Source organism: Gopherus flavomarginatus, chromosome 1 (assembly GCF_025201925.1).
Source record: "Gopherus flavomarginatus isolate rGopFla2 chromosome 1, rGopFla2.mat.asm, whole genome shotgun sequence".
NCBI lineage: Eukaryota > Metazoa > Chordata > Testudines > Testudinidae > Gopherus > Gopherus flavomarginatus.
The window spans coordinates 113,411,271-113,427,964 of NC_066617.1; the positions used below are offsets into that span (position 1 = coordinate 113,411,271).

General features: G+C 43.9%; 1 protein-coding gene across 1 annotated transcript in view; it reads right to left on the reverse strand.

The window, feature by feature from the left end:
- Positions 1-6,602: 6,602 nt before the first annotated feature.
- LOC127031540 (uncharacterized) overlaps positions 6,603-16,694 on the reverse strand; it is a 53,166-nt gene continuing 43,074 nt past the window's right edge. The window contains exon 21 of the mRNA XM_050918471.1: positions 6,603-7,942. Coding sequence (XP_050774428.1) covers positions 7,895-7,942 — 48 coding nt within the window. The 3' untranslated portion in view covers positions 6,603-7,894. The remainder of the gene's footprint in view (positions 7,943-16,694) is intronic.

The following is a 16,694-nucleotide window of genomic DNA, read 5'->3' on the forward strand; positions in this document are numbered from 1 at the left end:
GGCAGGGCCTCAGGGAAGGGGGCAGGGCAAGTGTTTGGTTTAGTGCAATTAGAAAGTTGGCAACCTAGGGGAAGCACAGGTAGAGAAGGACAGAGTAGCTCCCCCCCCCTTGCAGGTAATGAGGGGGCAGGGAGAGCATGGCAGCCACAGGCTGGGCACGAGGAGATGGTCACTGGGCATGTAGACATGTGGGGTGGTCATTTGTCCTCCCCTTTAGATTGTGCTTTCCCACCCCCACCCCAGTATGGGGAGGCACCACTCATCTATGTTTGGAGGCAAGATTGCTTTGCGACACAGAAAGAAACAGTTCAAGGTTGTTGGTAGCATTCACAGAGCAGCTGCAGATGATGGAGAGCTGGTTCTGGGCCCAAGAAACAAGTACTGACTGGTGGGATCACATTGTCATGGGATGACAAGTGGTGGGTGCAGAATTTTTGGATGTGCATTCCTGGATCTGTGCGCCTAACTCTCTCCAGCTCACGTGTGCAGGGACACCAAAATGAGAGCTGCGCTGACAGTTAAGAAGCAAGTGGCAATTGCACTTTGGAAACTTGCAACCCCAGATTGCTACCAGTCAGTTGGGAATCAATTTGAAGTTGGGAAATCCATCCCAGGGGTGGGGCTGGGGCCAAAATGCAGTTGGGCAATAGATGGCACACATATTTTAGCACCAGCCACACAGTGTATCAACAGTCAGGGCTACTTTTCTGTGGTAATGCAAGCATTGGTGGATCACCGGGGTCCTTTTACTGACTCAGTTTAGGCAGGTCAGCGAAGGTTGCATGATGAACTCATCTTTTAAAACATAAAACTGTTTAGAAAGCAAGAAGCAGGGACTCTCTTTCCTGATTGGGGGATTACCATTGGGAATGTTGAAATGCCCATAGTGATCCTGGGAGACCCAGCCTATCCCTAGCGCCTCTGGCTCATGAAGCCTTACATGGGCACCTCAGCAGCACCAAGAAGTGCTTCAACTACAGGCTCAGCAGGTGCAGAATGACAATGGAATATGTCTTTGGCTGTTTGAAGGGGTTGCTGGCATGGTTTACTTTCTAGATTGGACCTCAGTGAGAGAATATCCCAATGGTTATAGCTGCCTGCTGTGTCCTGTATAACTTCTGTGAAGCAAGGCAGGGAAATTTTCCCCTGGGGAGGAGGGTAGAGATGGAGCAGTTGCCTGCTAAATTTCAACAACGAGATATCAGAGCTATTAGAAAAGCTCCTTGTGCAGTTTTATGGCTCAGGAAGACTATTTTAATAGTTAGCCAGTGTAGTGTGTGTTGCTGTAGTGTGCTTTATCTGGCCTCACTCTTTTGCAGCAGGGCATGAATCGTGTAGTGATTGCTATGTATGTAGGACTATAACATTGTCAATGCACCTGTTAATATGGTTTGTGAATGATATTATTGTTTCTGTGACACAGTACAGGAGCAGGAAATTAGTGGGTGTCAGACCTGTCCAGCAGCAGATAGCATCCATTGTGAAATAATAAAGATGAATTTTGTTCTAAAAATAGAATTTTATTCTGTTCCATGAAAAGATAATTTTTTAAAAAATTAAAATTTACCAAATTAAGAAAACAGAATTTAATGAAGGGGAAAGAACACACATTTCCATTTCAGGTACACATACACCAACCATGGCTTTCACAGATCAGTGTATGGGAAGCTGTGATTGTCTTTAATGTCCCCCAGGGTAGAGTGGTAGGGGTAGTGTAGTGACCCCTTGATGCCTTGTGGTGGGATACAGGGAGTTCCCGATACTGAGTTCTTTATGAGCTGCGGAGGGAGGTGAGCATGGGCTTGTTGAACCTGCGGGTCTGCCAAAGTCTGCAGCAGCTCAGTTTGCTGTTTAAGAAGCAAAAGCATCTCTTGCTACACATCCCTCTCCTTTTCCTATGCCTTTCTGCTCTCCACTCTATCATTCTCCATGCTGCCTGCAAGGGTGATCCTCCAGGCCCTGTGCTTGTTCTCTGATACAGCACTGGCTTGCAGGCGCTCCTGGAACATGGCATCCCAGGCACTTCCCAGGTGTGAAGGAAAAGACCCTAAAGCCACAGTGACAACAGCTGCAGCTACAACACACAGAGGTACCATTGTCAGTGTATTCATGATGGAAATTGAAACTTAAGAACTCACTGCCCTTGCACCCCAAAAGTTGTAAGCGCACATTCTCACTTCTGCTTGGAATTGAGAGGGCTCAGCAGCAGTCACAACCCCAGCCATGATAAGTAGGGCCCCTGGGGGAGGGGGCTGGAGAAATGGGGGAGGGGAGGGGAATAGCTCACAGGCATGATTACAGTTGCAGATGGCAATGGGACTGATTACTGGCACCATTTTCCATAGGCGGTGGTTAGTTTAGCTGATATCTCACTCCTGAGGGTAATAGAGGCAGAGGGAGCACAGGAACTGCTGGCATCTAGATGCTGCCCAGGCCGGCCTACTGCTAGCCTGTGCACTGCAAAGGTGCCTGCTGAAGTGATTGGTGAATGGCGTGGGAGAGTGGCAGAAGAAATAAGGCAGCCATCCCCAGAAACCTTCGGCACAGGATTGCAAACTACCACATGACTGTTTCATTGAGCTCTCTCAGGAGGATTCATGGGACATAGCGGTGCTCATAAACAAACTCTCTGCATGACCCCTCTGTGCCTAATTCTAGAGAGGAATGAAAGCAGAGAGCAACTACCTCTACCTCTTTTTGGCCCACTACCTCTTTTAGAATAAGTAAAAAAAGAGTAAATCAACAGATGTGTCTTGCTATGTCAAAGTAAACTGCATACTTACCAGAGGTTCCTTTCCCCTGCATCAGGCTCACCCATGCTTGACTGGCAGGACCGGCTGGATTGTGGTGGGGTCAAAAACATGTCCTGGCTTGCTGCACAGCTGAATACCCCAGTCGCCTAACCCCCATACTCCTCCTCCTCATCCACCTTGTTGTTCATGGCAGGGGACTGTGATTTGAGCCCCTCGGAAGTATACACAGTGCTTTTGGGGGTGGGGGTGGTGTCTCCACCAAGGATGGCTTGCAGCTCATTGTAAAAGCACCAGAGCTGTGACTCAGCATCAGCTCAATCATTGGCCTTCCTTGCCTTCTGGTATGCCCTGGCTTTCATGCAGCACTGCGGCTGGTCCCTCTTGTAGCCCTTCTCCAGCATCTGCCAAGCAATCTGCTCATAGATGTCTATGGTTCTACAGCTGAATCGGAGTTGTGCCTGCACAGCCTCTTCTTCCCACGGTCCTGTGGAGCCAATACCTAATGGCAGGTGTGTGTCTGCAGTGTGTAGCCGGCATGATCAGCTGGGCAGTTAATGGTAACAATGGAGAGCTGTTAGGTGCACTCACCAAGCCAGGCTACCAGGAAGACATTTCAAAAATTCACAGGGCTTTAAAGGGCAGGGGGCAGCTTCCTGTGTACCTGGCCCCTGGGTAGCAGAGTTCACAATGGTGACCACAGTGGGCAGCTCCTGGGGGGTCAATAACAATTGATCTAACTAACACAGTGTCTACACTATCACTGTGTTGACCTAACTACATCAATCCTGACTCTACACTGCTCGGGGAGGTGGTGTTATTAAGTCGGCAAAGCAGAGTGCTTACATCAGCAGGAGTGAAATTTAAGCGTAGACACGTACACAGCTCGGTTGACGTAACCTGCCTTGTGTTGACCTAGCCATGTAATGCAGACTAGGCCTAAAGTTTGAAAACTTCTGACACTTCACCCTTCTCCAAAATGAAACCAGCTCTGGCATAGAGCATGGCCCTTATGTGGCAGTGTATAGCAACACTAAACTATAGCCTGGGACAAAGAGTAAAGAGCCTCAGCTTGTTAGAATACTGAAATAGCAAAATATTATATTCGATTGCAACTACAGGGAAATTTAGGTAACTAAAACTATTACTGGATGTGTAATTTGGCCAGGAAATTGGGACTGGTTACCTCCTGTCTTTTATAAAGTATTGCATGTGATCTTAAATATTGGGGGCCTCCATTTTCTACCTAATCCCAGATCTGTCATATTTGGCCACACACTGCTCCACTGTTGTATTGGCTCAGAACTAAACTTGCAGAGGAGACAGCCCATTATGGAATCCTCTTAATTTTCACAGAGGTCACCCATCCAAATAATGACCACACCATATACCTTTTGAAATCAGCCAAGAGCACAGCCTAAGGATGCATGACTGCAGGCCACACTGCTGTAAACAATCAAACAGCTGATACACACATACAAGAAGGCTAAGTCAGGGATCAGTATAACTATTTGCCTCCAGAACAGAACCATCCTTGAGGGAGTCTTACACCTTTTCCCAGAAGAAAGCTCTTATTATCAGCTTTTAGGACAATGTCTTATTTATAACCTATCTAAACAGGCAGATAAATGGACATTAATAAGTTTACTGATAGTTGGCAGCACAGCAACTCAAGCCCAAGGGCCTTTTACCAAGACCTGTGTTTAGCGTACTCCATGCATGTAAGTTTGATGACAGCAGCAGAGATGCATATCTAATAAGCAGAACCACAGTAAATAACATGAGAGAGGGGTGCTGATAGACAGTTTCTTAGTTCAAGGTTCCTTGCCCTGAAAACTGTTTGCAATAATACAGTCTGTCATGGCCTTGCTCTCTACTCAACACTAAGAGTATGGGGAAAATCACTTGGGCACAGTTGGATGTCCAAAAAAAAAAAAAGTGTTTATTAACTATGTACAATTATACAAGACCTAGCTCACTGTGTACACTGCTCAAAGGCGGTGGTTATAAGAGGACAGTGGAGGCTAAACCTCCCCAAACAGCCAGCCCGCTGCCTTTCGAGCATGCTGCTGCTGAAAGGGTGGGTGCCCCGGGCAGGGCCCCACTCATGCTCCACCCTGAGGCCCTGCTCCCACTCATCTGCTTCCCCTGAGTCTCTGCCTTTTCCCATCCCTGCTCCGCCCGCATGGGAGCATCATGGGAAGGGGTGAATACGCGCACAAGCTGGTCGGCTGACAGCAGGTGGGGGGGGTCCAGGGAGGGGGCAAGAGGCGTGAGTGGTGGGCCTCGGGGAGGGGTCCGAGTGGGTCCAGGGGTGCAGCATGAGTGGGGCTTCAAGCAGAGGTGGTTGAGTGGAGGCAGGCCTCGGGGTGGGGCCCCGGTGTGGGGGCACACAGCCTCCCCAAATGGAGGAGTCATGCACCACCCATGGCACTTCTGTTCTCGCAGGATCCTGATGGGTTCAGCGATAGACAACACGGAGGCCCGCTACAGAACACCCAGACTATTTCAAGGGCTGGTCCCCAATTCCCATACACCATCTGGAATTAGGGTTGTAAAACGAACTGTATTTTACTGCAAGTACATGGTACCCATGCAGCTGTGTCCACAACAGATCAGAGAGCCTAACCACACCCAGTACACATTCTGAGTTGGCTTACTAATGCTTCCTTGTTAAAAAAAACTCTTAGCTCAAGAGAAACAATTCTACTTCTTATGGGTTTCTCATTTTCTCATGCTCCTTGGTGCTGCTATTCATTTACTTAACCACACACTCACTCAGTACCAAAAAGAAGAGTTACACAATATCACACTGAATCATAGTATAGCCCTCAAAAACATGTGACAAAAAAGTTTCCCAATTTATATAGCACAATGCAACATAATGCCCTTGATTAGATTCATAGATATTCTCTCTCTAATGCAGGACAATTCAAATTCTGGTAAGTGAGAACAGCAACAGTTCTGCAAGCTGCTATGCCTTTGAGCAAATTAGCAAAGCGCTGGTTTCTGATAGGCTCCTCATCAGTTTGTGTTACTAATCTGTAAATAGTAATGGTGGCTACAGTAGATACGCGACACATGCTGCAGAGTTAAACAACATATCTCAACTAAGATCCATTCCTGGATCTACATAATCAGGTTTTTGTGTGTCTGCTTTAAGGAAGAAGTAATAAATGCTGTAACGCTGTAGATTTAAATTCATCTTGAAGGTATAATGCTGAAAACTGAACAATGTCTTATATATTTTATTCCTCACAGGGTCAGAGAAATGAGACCTTGCTATTGAAGATGACGTTGATGCTCTTAATATTTGGGAATCTGCAACTGATATGAATTGTTTTTAGCAACAAGAAAGGATGGGAATGATTACCATTTACTTTGGTTTAATACACTGTCCAAAGAACTAATGGTGATAAGACTGAGATATGCTGAGAAGTGAATCAGCAACCCAAATGATAAAAAGTATTAAATAAAGAAGGCTAGGGTTTTCAAATAGAACCTAAGAGAGTTAGGCACCTAGCTACTCTAGAAATTCAATGAGAATTGACTTCAGACTCTCTTGAAAATCCCAGACCAAATTTTAAAAGCCCAGTAAAACAGTAGACTACTCAGGGTGAGTTAGAGCAGCTTTATGCCACTTTGGTACTATCTCTCCTGAGCTATGCGCTGTGATCCTAGGCTATCTCTGAGTATCCAGCCCTGAACGTTTTATCAGCTGCTTAGTCTTCCTAAATGTAGGTACCAAGTTACCAGCTGCATAATAGGTATTAGACTTAAATTGTACTTGAGTTTGTATGGATTGACCCTTGACCACTCTCAGTTTGTGCACAGAAAAAAGTTAATGATGTATAATGTGGGATAACTGTTTATTATTATTTGGCAGGAAAAACAGTCAAACAGCAACACTAGACACTGAAAATATCTCTGGATCAGTTAACTGAGAATAAATGTAACACAACCTCAGTGAATGAATGTTAGCATTATCACTTAGTGGATAAAGCTGTTATACTGCCACTCAGTGGTTAACATATATATGAATTAATTTATTTTTGACATCTGTGATAGGAAAGCCCTTTGTCCACCATTTTATCTGAGTAACTGTTGTACCTGTAGTTTTCAAAGGCAGGGTACCTAACTATCATCATGGCAAGTAAATTAGATCAGAGTATTTGTCTCAGGGAATACTTATTTATGGGATGTACTATGCCATATCTCTGTGCGCCTGCCAGTATTATCCTGCTGATGTGAAAAGCCTGCAGTTGTGCTGCCAAAAGATATTGACACTCAAATGCGGCCAACTGTCTGGATCAAAGGAAAAAATGAGCCAATTCTGAAATACTCCCTCTCAGTAGCACTTCAGCTTCTGACTTGGTTACCCCATCCTTTACTGGTCATCCAAAACCATAAATGTTCCAGGAAAATTTATGGGAAGCCTAACATCCACTTAGAATACAATCCTAGCACATATATTAAGCATATTTTTAACATGTGAAAAAGCTTCTCACAATAAGTTTATTTTTCTCAGGGTATTTCTCCTGTGACCCCTCAATAAAAATCTTTAAATCTTTAACTCAATGCTAAATTGGATCCTGGACCGTACAAGACATAAATACATGTAATTTTACTCACATGAGTAGGCTCCTTAAATTATAATATAATACAATATAATATAAAATATAATGTGTCACGAATATCAAACTTCCCCTATTGGTGTCCAGTCCATAGATCAGTTATTGGGCCAGTCAAATTTACATACAATAAAGTATCAGCCAAAAACTGACTAATTGCATGTACATTTGGACCTGACTACCAACTCCACTTTCAACCTAGCTAATTTGATCTACGGTGATCAGAATGTATATGAAGAATTCCTTGCAGTGACTAGCAACTTACTGTCTGGCACAAGGCAATGTAGAATTTTAAATTTCAACTTGTGCTTAATGTAAATACACCTCTACCTCGATATAATGCTATCCCTGGGAGCCAAAAAATCTTACCGCGTTATAGGTGAAACCATGTTATATCAAACTTGCTTTGATCCACCAGAGTGTGCAGCCCCCGTCCCTCAGAGCGCACAGCCCAGCCTCCCCAGAGCACTGCTTTACTGCATTGTATCCAAATTCGTGTTATATCGGGTCACGTTATATCAGGGTCGAGGTGTACATCTCTGTGGAGTTACTATCTTCCTTCTTAAAAGAGAGAGAGAGTTAAAAACATGACAGAATGTTAACATACAGTCTCTGTTACGTCAGTTATAGCCTTTGCAAGAAGAGTGTAAATCAGATAAGAATCCATTATTTAGCTATCTATCAATATACTCTATCACGCAGAAACTCACTTAGTTACCCTGGTATTATTTTGTTGGTGAGGCCAACATAAGAGTACCGTATCCCAGAAAACTAACATGTCACCATCACTAAGCAGTGGATTACAGAATTACTTCAGTATGATCCTTCTGGGAAATTCCTGTAATAGTTCAGGAGGCCAGGGAGTGACTCTGAATTTAGTTGGAATTGAGGCAATTCTGTTTTACCTGTAAATTTGTTTTTTTCTCAATTCTTTACAACATAAACTTTAACCATAAAATGTACATATCACCATTAATTGGGCATGTAAATGAAACAGAGTTGGAGGCTCATGTACGAGTTTTTGTGAGGCTAAAGTCATAAAGCAGGATCGATTGCTCCTCTTCTTGAGTGAGTGACAGTACCATCAAGGGTCTCAGGTGGCCCAGGTCAGACATCTGGGACATGGTGTTCATTGCTAAAACTATACAAATGCATAGGAAACTGCAGGCAAAATAACATTCTCAGATTAATACTCAATCAGTTGCTCAGCTGGAGAGCATCCAATCATATGACTCACCAATACATATAAAGTTTTTAATTAAAAACAATACAGCTTTATTAGTCTCAGCTCTGTTAACTAATCAGTGTGTAATAATATCATGTCTGGAGTCTATCTTCCAAAACTTCATGATAACCACACTACCCTTAAAATGTATCCCTGGTTCTGTCCCTATTTCTGAAGGAAAGATACAGACAATGCCATGATCAGCTTTGTTTTGATTCATTTATTTAAATGGCTTCCAGTACAAGGTAATTTGATAATTATAGCACTAAAAAAAATGGAAAAAACATGCAAAAGCTGTTACCAAAGCCTGATATCTAATGCCACAAGAGGCTCTTAAGCTAGTAAGGGCAGGTCTACACTAGAAGCGCTACATCTGCATAGCTGCGCTGAGTGCAGGGTGACCAGACAGCAAATGTGAAAAATCGGGACAAGGGATGGGGGGCTGGGGGGGTAATAGGAGCCTATATAAGAAAAAGACCCCAAAATCGGGACCGTCCCTATAAAATCAGGATATCTGATCACCCTACTGGAGTGTGTCTGGTGAAGATGCTGTATGCCAACAGGAGAGCACTCTCCTGTCACATAATTACTGCACCTCTGCAAGCTATGTTGGTGGGAGAGCACCTCCTGCCAACATAATGCCAGTGTGAACAGCGCTTAGGTTGCTGTAACTTGCATTGCTCAGGGGGATCTTATTCACACCCCTGAACAATGTAAGTTACATCAATTTAAGTGGTAGTGTAGACCTGGCCTACACCATGTGTGTGTGTGTATATATACACCTCTACCTCGATATAACGTGACCTGATATAACATTAATTCGGATATAATGCAGTAAAGCAGTGTTCCGGGGGCGGGGAGGGGGTTCCGCACTCTGGTGGATCAAAGCAAGTTTGATATAACACGGTTTCACCTATAACACGGTAAGATTTTTTGACTCCCGAGGACAGCGTTATATCGAGGTAGAGGTGTATGGGGCAATTACTTCAAAATTCTAGTAGTGTATAATTGTTTATATATAAGCTACCTGAAGAGGGAGTTTCTTTAAGAATCTAGCATACTTAGGTTTCTTTGAAGATATTGCCAGCACAAGTTTCCAGCTATTTTCACCAGGAAGGATGGTCTTATTGTTCAGACTCTGGTGTGGGCTCAATTCCTGACAGCCTTACAGATTTCCAGTGAAAGTCACTTAGTCTCTATGTGGCTCAGTTAAAATGGATGTAATGAAACTTTCTCACAAACTCTGTTGATCTGGTTTTTAAATGACGCATGTTTGCAAGTGTTCACAGGTCCAGGGCCTCAGGCTGTGAACTGTTTGGTGACGGATTGTCTTATAGTATGCGTTTGCATAGCACTTGGCACAACGGGGCCCCACAATCGCAGCTGGGGCCTCTAGATACTCTTATAATAATAAAAATAATTTTCCTGCATATGTCCAAATATTTCCGCATGGTGTGTCACTCTGATTATTTGGGGACTCTAGGTACAACTTATGAATTCTGTTTGATGTTATAAAATTATGAAATTATTGTATCAGGAAATGCCTCTATGAGGATGTAGATTCCACCAAACCAGGGAGTTGTGAACCTTAATGATTGTTCTCTGACAAAAGGGTCTGCTAAGGAGATTGCCGAAGTAGGGAAAACAGTTCAACCAAGTTTCTCTGCAGGAAGGGGAATCAGAAAATACCCAGCAGGAGAACAAAGAAACCAGATGTTGGTAGCGGCCATAAAAATTTGAGGGAAGACTCACAGATCAAGACACAGGAAGCTTTGGGCAGAAGAAAGGAAGAGAAATGCATGCTTTCTTAGTAGGGGGTCCAGGCCAAGCCAAGTTCAAAGAGACCTAACTAACTTAGAAGTACTCAGTGATTCAAAAAAGAAACCATGAGCTGCAGAAGAAGGATCCTGGACAGCCCAGAAGAAGCCCAAGTCCAAAGAACTCTCCAGAGCGGTTAGGAAACTGAGGTGTGCTTATTATGTTGTCTGTGTATCTCTTGTGTTGCCAAGTAAAGAGTAATTGTGTTTTAGAATGCTGTGCAAAGTTTGTCTGTGTGTCTGTTGGCTTTCATTGTCACAGGGGTAAGGTCTGGATTCTGTTCAGGAGACTTAAAGAGCACAGAGGGCCTATCTCACTGGATCCCTGGGAAATGCCCAACCAGATTTGGGAGCTCTACTAGGGCTGTTTGTGTGGAACTGTCATATATTATGTTTTCAGTTATTTTTGCTAAGATGCCTAGAAACTTATGGAAAGAGGTACCTATACAATTAAAATGCATTATTATTTTAAGTTTATAACATCATATAGTGCCTGGCATCTCAAGATTATTAACCCGATACTGAACTATCTGAGATTTTTTAGGGGGTTGCCGTGTCCCTAAAACTCTTCTGATTGTTCTGATGTTTATGCTGGTTCATCTTCTGCAGCATTCACAGAGGGCCCCTCTGCATTATGTGACTCTGAAATTATTGCAAAAATATAAGACATATTAAAAATAATTAATTGGTAAGATGATTCCTGGCCGATACTTTGCTTGTCATTGAATTAAACAGATATGGGTCAACTGAGGATATCACTCACTAATCTGCACCCCAGTGTCATTTTAGTGACTTACAACTGTTATTCTAAAATCATCACAGGTACGCTTTCCACTTCCATATTAACATGCTTCAGTTTGTTAATGTAGTTCTACACAGTGCACTTCTCAATTCCACAAGGCCTTGTTTTTACAGAATGTCCTGCACAACCTACACATCACATACAGTCCCCAGCTAAAACCCCTCCAACACATCATCAGGGATCTACAACCCATCCTGGACAATGATTCCACACTTTCACAGGCCTTGGGTGGCAGGCCAGTCCTCGCTCACAGACAACCTGACAACCTGAAACATATTCTCACCAGTAACTGCACACCGCACCATAGTAACTCTAGCTCAGGAACCAATCCATGCAACAAACCTCGATGCCAACTCTGCCCACATATCTACACCAGTGACACCATCACAGGACCTAACTAGATCAGCCACACCATCACCGGTTCATTCACCCGCACGTCCACCAATGTAATATACGCCATCATATGCCAGCAATGCCCCTCTGCTATGTACATCAGCCAAACTGGACAGTCTCTACGGAAAATGATAAATGGACACAAATCAGATATTAGGAATGGCAGTATACAAAAACCTGTAGGAGAACACTTCAACCTCCCTGGCCACACTATAGCAGACCTTAAGGTGGCCATCCTGCAGCAAAAAAACTTCAGGACTAGACTTCAAAGAGAAACTGCTGAGCTTCAGTTCATCTGCAAATTTGACACCATCAGCTCAGGATTAAACAAAGACTGTGAATGGCTTGCCAATTACAAAACCAGTTTCTCCTCCCTTGGTTTTCACACCTCAACTGCTAGAACAGGGCCTCATCCTCCCTGATTGAACTAACCTCGTTATCTCTAGCTTGCTTGCATATATATACCTGCCCCTGGAAATTTCCACTACATGCATCTGAGGAAGTGGGTATTCACCCACGAAAGCTCATGCTCCAAAACGTCTGTTAGTCTATAAGGTGCCACAGGATTCTTTGCTGCTATTTGCAGAAAGTGATGCACCTCCTGTCTCAATGGATGCTCGAGAGAAGAGTCCCTGAGAAGGATCAGGGAAGGAGGGTGGATAGTTGGTATAGATGTAAAAGGGATGGTATAGCCTGATAGAATTGGTTCTAAAACCCACTGATCAGATGTGATCATGGCCCAGTTGGTGTAAAATGGCCTGAGTCACAGTGCCCAAATATTTGTGTGTTGTCCGCTGACGCTGGTGTTATGGGGAGATCATGCAGACCCTCAACCAATACTTCAAAATTGCGGTTTGTTTGGTGGTGGTTGAGACGCTGAGTTCTGGGGTTGATTCTGTCGGTATCTTTGTGGTCTATTTCTTTGTCCCCTTGATTCATATGGTCTCTGCTGTCGCTGAGACATGTTGTCCCTGTTTCTGTTGTCTGGCTGATAATGTTACCTCCTGTTTGATGTTATGTATAGCCCTAATGTTCTGAGGGTCACCCTGGAATCTTTCATGAACTAGAGAACTTCATCGGTTTTGGCCTAAAATAGTCTGTGTCTGTCAAAGGGCAAATCTTTCACTTTGTGTTGCAGTTCTCCGGGGATTCCTGATGAATGCAGCCATGATGCCCTGACATTACAATGGCTGTTGCTGTCGTGTGAGCTGCTGTCTGCCACGTCGAGGGCGGCCTGTAGTGTTGTCCTGGAGATAAGCCGGCCTTTGTTCACAATGGCCTGGAATTGTTCTCTTTTCCCCTCAGGTATATTCTGGATGAATTCTGTGAATTTGTTATAATTGTCATGATCATACTTTGTCAGTAGTGCAGTGTAATTTGCAGTGAGGAATTGCTGTGTGGCTTATGTTCACTTTTTGGCCTAGAAGATCAGCCTCTTCCATTCTTTGTTTTGAGGAGCGGATTTATATTGTTTGTTTCTTTGATTTACTGCATCCACCAATAAGGAGTTTGGTGGTGGGTGTGCAAATAGGAATTCCATCCCTTTATTTGGTACGTGGTATTTCCTATCTGTGCACTTGTTGGCTGGTGGAATGGAGGTCAGTGTTTGCCACATTATGTCTGCTGGTTTCAGGAGGGCATCATTGATAGGGATGTCAATCCTCGAGGAAGTTGATGTATGGAGTATTTTCAGGAGCTAGTGTTGTGTCTCTTGTACTTCCTATAGAGGGATGTTCTGGCTCTGTGCCCTCACCTGAAGAGCTCCTAGAGGTGTTTGAAGTCATCAGGGGCCGTTGTAGATGTGGGTATAACTGTTTCATCCGGAGAGGATGAGGAGTTGTGTTCCAGAGGTTCACCATGTTCTGATGTGTCATCTCTTTCTTCTTCCCATTCCTTTGTGGCTTCAGAGGGTTCGGGTACTGAAGTTGATGCTGATTTTATGGTTTTTCTGTGCACGGATGTAGGCCATTGGAATTGTACCCTAAAAGTTGCCCTTGGGTAGCAACTGTAGCTGGAATGGCATGGGTGGGCATATCCATGGGTTAGCCAGCCATGGTGGTAGACCCTTATTTGGGTCTGATTTTCTTTTGTATTTGGTCGCTGTTGGGGAAGAATGGCCAGAAAAGAAGACAGCTTCCTCTTCTTCATCGCTTGGAAATGGTGGTGCGATGGGAGAGTGGGGTTGGTCTGGTGCTGTAGGTACTGGAGAATCCACAGTGCCAAGTAGAGTAGAGTCAATGCAGATGCAATTTGAGGTTTGTTCGGCAGACATTGGTGCTACCATTTGCAGTGCCACTGCTTTTGGTGCTGATTGCTTCTGTATGGCCTTTCTCGGCACCATGGTGTCTTGATTAGGTTGTTCTATGCTCTGTGCTGCTATCATTGGTGCCGGAGGGGGTGCCATGGGTTGCAGCATCGGTTGCGGTGCCGTTCCTTTCACTGAGGTAGAGGGTGCTGTGGAGTAGGAGGAGAAGGCTGAATGGTGCCTGCTGCTCGACTCTTTAACTTTGCTGGCAGAGGTCCCTTGGTGGACGGTGCTGGAGGTGTCCGGTGTATCGAAGATGCTCTCTCTAGAGAAGCTCAACATCGAGGGCATGGATCTTGCCAGAGACTGTTTCTTTTTTAATGGTTCTCGGCTTGGAGATGATGAGGCTCTCTTCCTTGATTTCTCTGAGGGCGAGACACTAGCTCTGTCCAGTGACATGGCCCCGGGGAGCCACTTGTGGATTCCATTGTGAAGGTCAACGTTTTCTCCATTAGGATGCATTTTAGGTGGAGATCCCTATCTCTCCTTGCCCTTGCCTTTGGGTTGCAACAGTGAGCGCACTTTTGACAGATGTGCGACTCCCACAGGCAGCGGACACAGAGCGAATGTCCGTCTGAGACTGCCATGGTGTCCTTGCAAGATGCACACTTTTTAAAATCTGGTGGTCCAGGCATTTTTGTTTTCGTCCCTTTTCAAAGTTTTGAGGACAAAGAGAAAGAAATGTAAAAAAAAAAATTTTTTTTACACTACACTATTAAAAACATCTACTTAAATCCAAGCTTAAACTAACTATTAACACTATAAGCACTATCCTAAATCTCTACAATCTAACTAAAATCCACTAACAGATTCCATCTCAAGCCAAGAATGGTTGAGAAGGAATTAAGACGGTCAGTGCATGCACGTGCCAGAAGAGGCGCCAGCGCTGTCACAAGACAGCTCTTGCGCATGTGCGCCCCGGCCAGACACTGCTAGCAAAATCTCCGATCAACAATGCTGGGATGCACTGCCACCTGAAATGGAGCACCCACAGGGACACCACTCGATGAAGAACCTGACTCTAGGAGTTATGTTCCTCCAGTTGTGGAACAGAAATTTACCATGTGACTTACATACGCCCTCAGAACTAATCAACACCACTTGAATTTCAGATATTAAATTTTCACAGTGAACAATCTATAGCTCAAGAATGATTCACTCTAAACAATTAAGTAAAGAATTTCAAATAATGAAGACATTCAAGAAAATCAGACTGCTCAGAAAATTTGTGGATAAAAAATTTGTCATGTGAATGATTGGCTCTGAATTACTGATATTGTCACTTCAAAACTTAGAAAGGAATCTCTCAAATTTGGGGCTATTTTCTGCCCCAGTTATTAGTAATCACAAAGATAATACAATTAACCACTGGAACAGTAGTTATAAGAAATTTTACAGTAATCTTGCAATTGCTTTCTAATAAGAGTCGAATGACACATGACTATAAGCCACCATGAGTGGATATGCATAAAGAAAATGAATGAGTCGAATCCTACATTATGGACTTCATTATACCTCTAGCTAGCTATAACAGGTTCTTTATGGCCCTAGCATCACTTCTTCAATTTGCCCACCAGTCCTCAGTTTCCTTTCTGCTACATTAGTTTGGATTCTGGCCAAACTATAAAGTCCTCACTTCCAGAACAAACAAAAGCAGGCCAAGCACAAAACAAAGTATTCGTTTGCCCTGCCCCAAGATTTTATCACAAGTCTCAGGATATTTGGTGTTTTTCGTAAAGCCCCAGCTCCTAGAGTTGTGTGATTAAATGAGACTCTCAGCTTTCATTTAAACAGAAAGGTAAGTTTCTAGCCCTTCCAGCCGTGGAAAAAAGCTTGAAACAAAGGCTCAAAAATCAGAAGTCAAACAGAAAGCACCTATTTAATAAACATATGATTTTTAAGCCAATTGCATGATTAATTTTTTAGGGCCCAACTCGTGATTTTTGGCCCTTTAGGGATGGCAAACCCCATCCAGGGGTTGAAGTGGGGCTTCCTCCCATCCTCACTGAAAGCTCTGGACTGGGCACCTAGAAAAAATTAATGGCAAACCTGCACCTCCAGCATACACCAGTACTGTATTGTGGCAGGTCTTTTCCTTCTTTTACTCTACCTCTTCCTGGCTCATTTGATGTCTTGTCTCTTCAGGCCCTGAGAAACTTACTCCTCCTCAGGGTTCCTGCATCTTCACAAACTTTTTCCACAGACCCTCCTGGGCTCAGTGCCTACCCAGTTCTATAAGTTGTCAGGCCCACACAGGGCCTGGTCTTTCCAGAGAACTTTCCCCAGCAGGTACATGCTCCCCTCTCTCCTTTCTCCCTCCCACAACATCTCCAGTCACTTTAAGGAAAGGTTGCCTTTTAGAGGGCCTGCTTTTTCTCCCACCATGCACTGCAGTTCTGCCCACAGTTACCAAGCATCTGTGAGAACTACATCTCACAGAATCTTTAGTTTTGAAGGCCAAGCTCTGTTGGTAGGCAGCCCAGCAGTGCCTGCTATTAAAAGGGCCAGCACTCTCAGTTACAGTAAGCAACGAAATTATGGTAAATTTGTCAGTCTCAGAAAAGACTAGACAATCAGACCAGCATACTTCTCAAAATGTCAACTACAATTAAAGTCAAAGGGATAATCCCCAACCAATTAAAAATGTTGGCATTAATAATTTTATTCATCACTCACAGGCCAATTTAGTGAGTTTTTATCTTTACCATATTATTAATTATTATTATTTGTATCATAGTAGTACCCAAGAGCTACTGGGCACTGTACAAATA